The sequence below is a fragment of the Halyomorpha halys genome, unplaced genomic scaffold (assembly GCF_000696795.3).
Source record: "Halyomorpha halys isolate HHAL.00 unplaced genomic scaffold, Hhal_1.1 Scaffold117.1, whole genome shotgun sequence".
NCBI lineage: Eukaryota > Metazoa > Arthropoda > Insecta > Hemiptera > Pentatomidae > Halyomorpha > Halyomorpha halys.
The window spans coordinates 539,137-544,835 of NW_027111176.1; the positions used below are offsets into that span (position 1 = coordinate 539,137).

Below are 5,699 nucleotides of genomic sequence, written 5' to 3' on the forward strand. Positions count from 1 at the left end.
GTAAGATTAAAAAAAAAAATGGAGGATTCTGTGTGCATATCTTAGTTGTATTTGAATAAAGGTTTTCTCTCCCTCTGTTTCTCATTTCTCATTTCTCGTTTACCAGCTTTTTCATCATCAAATCAATAAACATTTTAGTAATTCAAATTTTAAATTCGAACGAATTATGGAGATTAATTTATGGTAATGTTTTTAAATTTTATTTATCTTTGAATATTTAAGATATTATATGGAATTCTTTATCGTAATTTTAGAGTAATTATAATATTTTGTATATTGTATATGTTGGCAACCCGTTCTGGAAAGGTTCTAGTTTAGTTACCATGACGAGGTGTTTGAATTTGGACAATTATTTTTAAGTATTTTTTTGCTATTTTACTTACCATATTATGTGTCTGATGGTAAGTCCTTTTACTGTATAATGTATGTTTTCAGATGTACATTAATGTACTAATGGGTTAAAATTTGGCAAGATCAATAAATTAATCTATTTGAGAATTCAAATTTTGTTTTGTATTAAAAAAAAATTGACTTTTGTATTTGTCGTATTCATACATACAATATCTTATACAGTAGACAGTACTTTTTGACAACCGTACTAGTTTTAGGACAGTCTATTGAGGGAACGAAGGAAACTGCGGTAATAATTTTGGAACAAAAACTTTTTTTATTGCTAGATATGCAATTTAAATCATTTAAACAAAGCAGTGATTTATTGTGTATTTAGTGATGTACGGTATCTACATTTAATTCTATACGCACATTAGCCATTCTTACCAAATATGGATAGTTGTAAGAAATCCTTTATTTTACATTTTTTTGGAAAGAGTCTTACATCGCTTATTTAATAATAACAATCCTCCTGATTTTTCATTTATTTTTTTTTTATAAAATCGATATTTAGTATCAAACTATACATTGAAATATAATTTTATTTTTGGCATGACGTCATTTCGACATAAACATACGCAAGGCTTGTCTACTCTAGTGCGTGCATTATTTTAATTCGATGAAAGGAATATGGTCCGGGTGCGGTCAAAAAAACTCAAATAGTAGAAATATACTATTTTAATGAGCCAACGTTTCGCCCCACGTTGCAGGGCTTCTTCAGGGCTAAAAAAAGATACAAACACATAGTTACTAGTGTTTGTATCTTGAGGGCCCCGTGTTATTTTAATGTTATTCCATGTTAATGTTAATTTTATGTTATTCCATTATTTTAATTCATTTGTATTTTTTTTTTTGTTATTTAACCAATCATCTATTACGAATGATATTACTTATCGTTTCTGAGCAGAACCTGATGGCAAAAATACAGCTATAATGAATCCAAAAAAGTTGTTTATCTTAATGCCAAAAGATGTCAAAAATGGATACATTCGGTTGAAGCTGGCTTGAAGATATCCAAAATTATTATTAAATTATTAAATCTAAATAATAGATTATAATTTTATGAACATCACTTCGATCTAAGTATAATGCTAGATACTAATTGTAATTCCATTATATGTTATATTTATTCTGAAAGACTAATTGAAGTTTCTAAAAACGTCATGATTTTCTAAATTCATGAAACCGTATTCTATGTTTAAAAAAAAAAAAAAAAAAAATCTTTAAGCAAAATATGTAATAATTTAAGTGAGAGCACTTAGCTTATACTTAGCTAACATTCTTAAAATCCTTAGCTAACATTCTCAGTTCCACCGATAGGTTGTAAGTACTTAATTTCAAATCTTGTCAATAACCTTAGCGGTTTATTTTTGCACAAATTATTTGGTACATTATGTGTCTGGGTAATTAAATTAATAAGTATCATATTTAAGGTGTCTCTATACGTTTGACAAACAACGGCAAATTCGCGTGTACGCAAGCGTGTGAATGGTTTATTTGGATCGGGCTGGTACAAGTTGGCCTGAATTTGTGTTCGATTTTTAGGCACAAATAAAAGGGTACTTGTGTTGCATCAAAACATTTGTGTACAGGTAGCATGGTTTTAGAACTGTCAACAAATTAATATTTGTGCTCAAAGAAAGAATTTCTCCTACCTTTGGTTTCAATAATTAACTCTTGTTTAAGATTGTATATTTTACAATTATGTCGATTCGGTATAAATACATTGTTCCAAACCTTGTTAATATTTTAAAGTTATATCTCCTACTAAGTCATAACACAGCATTAAGTATAAACATGATTTTGATTTTAAAAATCCAAAAATATTAGACACAGTAAATCACAAAATAAATATAAAAATACACATACTAAATAGATATAGTAAATCAATTAGCAATTAAATTTTGTATAATAGTATTAGATAATAGAATAAATTTAATACATTATTGTGTTGTTATATGTTGTAGTATGTATTTTAAAAAATAAATAAAAATATTGTAATAAGTCATCTTTTGTAGAATAGAGGTAGGAGAATATAGACTTCGTTTATAATATATTTGTTATCAATGATAAAGGCAACATGGTTTCAGGAAGGTATTTTATAGTTTAATTACTCATCCACAAAGACCTTAACATCCCATTCGTTGCAGATTTGGCCCAAAACAGATATGCGTCTTTTCATTCCAAACTCTTTACCCATCCTAATCCATTAATTCTTAGTCTCTCATCTCTAACAATACCTGATAATCCTCCGAGGCTACTGAAAAGAAGATGGCTACGGGACCTTCTAATTTAAATAAATGCTTGAAGTACCACCAATGAGTGGTTTCTTCTCAAGATTTTCAAGTGTAAATGAAACATTCATCCAATTTACTTATTGTATTTATTATTTTGTACAGTTGTAAATCAGATTAAATACATAAATTTAAAAAAATAGTTTAATTAATTAAATTAACAAGTATTTGATAAAAAAAAATAAAACGAAAATTGAATTTATAGGTTATGAAGTAATATTTATATGAATTTTTATCATCTACAACTTACATTACCAACCTTTGTCGATTTTTGTTTTATGCTAGTCTTGGTTTGCGACGTATAAATACAACGTAAAATACTATGACGAACGTTGAATTTATAGGTCATCTAACTGCTACTTTGCCTATTTTTACGTTTTATTCTTTTTCATCTATCTTTATTTTGTTCGTTTGTACAAAGAAAATATTGTGAATCGAAGATAATCGCCGACACTTGCAAAGTATTGGGTGTGTATACTGTCGCTTGTCGCTTTATTTGTATACCAAATACTTGTAGGAGTTTGGATTTGTGGTAAGTGTTAAAATTTGGTACAAATCTGTATTGTGCACCAGTCCTAAACTGTTCAACATTCTTTGCCGAGCCAAACGTTTTCATGATTTTTAAGTATTGTTTAAGCTTTCCAATAGAGCCTATGTTTCTTAGGTTTTGTTTTTTTAATAAGTTTATTTATTTAAAAAAATTACAAAAAAATAGTTCTATTTAAATAATTAAAAACACATAGACAATTAACAAATATCCTTCTGTCTAAGAATATATATGTAATTTTAACTAAAACACTTACCAAACTATAAAAAAAAAAAATAAAATAAGTTATATTTAAAACAAAAATAGTGTTTTTTTTTTTTTAAGAAACAAAACAATATCAAATATTGATATGGCATTCTGGAAGATTGTTGATTGGTCGTGTGTATCAATGAATGGAATATGGTCTGGGTGCGGTCAAATAAAACTCAAATAGTAAATGGGTATACTATTTTTATTTGAGCCAACGTTTCGCCCCACGTTCCAGGGCTTCGTCAGGGCTAAAAAAGATACAAAAACTTGACATAGTTAAAAGAAAAAAAAACATTAATGGAAAATAACAGGGGTATACAATGAAACGTAAAATTTAATAAGAAAAATTAAAGGTTATAAACAATAAATGAAAACCGTAATAGTAACAGATAGATAAGAGATAAAATTTTCTTTAATATTTCTTCTCTTATTTTCTGGATTATCTCTCTAGGAAGTCTGGTAAGTCAATTCTTGTAAAAAAATTTTTGAGGTTAATCACTTCCATTTTTGAATGAATTATTTATTATTTATTCATGATATTGTACAACGTTTCGGGACCACTGTCCCATATTCATGCACTATAAAAACCTCAAGATTTTATATGGGAAATCATGTCAACCATTTGTGCATCTTCCTTCTCACTAAAAAAATTTTTAAAAGAATTCTCTTATTTTATTTCTTATCTATCTGTTACTATTACTGATTTCATTTATTGTTTATAGCCTATAATTTTTCTTATTAAATTTTACTTTTCGTTATATATCCCTGTTATTTTCTACAATTTTTTTTTTATGTCGTGTTTGTATCTTTTTTAGCCCTGACGAAGCCTTGCAACATGGGGCGAAACGTTGGTTCAAATAAAAATAGTACAGCTATTTACTATTTGAGTTTTATTTGACCATATTCCATTCATTGATATGGCATTTATCCGTCTCATGTTAACCAACTGAGCTCCTTCTAGTGTAGCCCGCCGTACATAGTTCTCTAATCAGAGCCTTTCAATTAACTGAGTAATAGTTCTGGAGAGCAGGCCCGCTGCCCAAATTTTTATTATAATTTCATTATACTTCTGACAGGTTGTCAAGGAGTGAATGGTATCTTCCTTTTTTTCCGAGTTACAGACAGGGAGGTTATCAATACTAATAACCATAAAACCACTGTAAACTATAAAATTTGAGACCGAAGCCTAAGTTATTATTGGTCTAATTAATGTTTTGTACAGAGAGATTGATAATAAATCATAATTAAAAAATAAAATGATTCGATATCGTTCCAGATACTGTAATTAATACGTAAGGAAAGGTAGTGGCTGAGGTTTAACTGCATAATAATTTCATCAACTCTAATAAACATATAGAACCTTCAATCCTCTTCTCGACCAATATATGTAATCGGCTAAATTAAGTAGTAAGTGGCCAGAGGGCGTGGTAATAACTTGATTCTCGACTCGTGGAAGGAGGGGAGGAGCCATTGCTGTAGCTCTATCTCGCTCCTCAGCAGGCCTTCTCCGATAGGAGCGTCTCTGTCGCACCTCCTGAAAGGGTGGGGGTAGGAGAGCGCTGATTGGCGGGGGCGGGCGCCTGCGCTGGCATCCAGCCCCGCCCACTGGGGTGGGGGAGTGGGCGTGGCTCCGTAGTCACCGGGACAGATTTCGAGTTTGAAATCTTAGTTTAAAGCTGTCAGCCGGTGACAGAAGCTCTCAATCCGAATGCGGGTGTGAGATGGCGTTGGAAGCGGAGCGGCGACCCTCGGCTTTCCACAGGATCGAGTTGCTGACTTGCAAGGATGCACCCCCGGCACCGGCATCGTTACCCTTCTCCGTCGACAACATCCTCCGGCCGGAGTTCGGCCAAGCCGCCCGGCGTCCGGTCAGGCTATCGAGGTCCGACGACGAAGGACCAAGTCCCACCAAGATCGACCCCCCAATACCGGACGATCCCAATGGACCCGTCTGGCCTGCTTGGGTCTACTGCACCAGATACTCCGACCGGCCCAGTTCAGGTAAATAATTGACTATATCATTATAATATTATTTTCAAATTTATAATCTTTAAATTTCTTTCTTGAGACTGGCAATTATTTACTAAATAATTCAACAACACTATCCAAATTATAGTCTCAAAACATTTATTTCATTCACATGTCCAACGTTTCGGCCAATTCGGCCATCTTCAGGGACAATCTATTACAAAAGTTTCCATTATTTGTATGATCCTACA

At 31.6% G+C, this 5,699-nt stretch overlaps 1 protein-coding gene across 1 annotated transcript in view; it reads left to right on the forward strand.

The window, feature by feature from the left end:
* Positions 1 to 5,160: 5,160 nt before the first annotated feature.
* LOC106678000 (homeobox protein E30) overlaps positions 5,161 to 5,699 on the forward strand; it is a 73,536-nt gene continuing 72,997 nt past the window's right edge. The window contains exon 1 of the mRNA XM_024362294.2: positions 5,161 to 5,481. Within this exon, the coding sequence (XP_024218062.1) occupies positions 5,202 to 5,481 (280 nt within the window). The 5' untranslated portion in view covers positions 5,161 to 5,201. The remainder of the gene's footprint in view (positions 5,482 to 5,699) is intronic.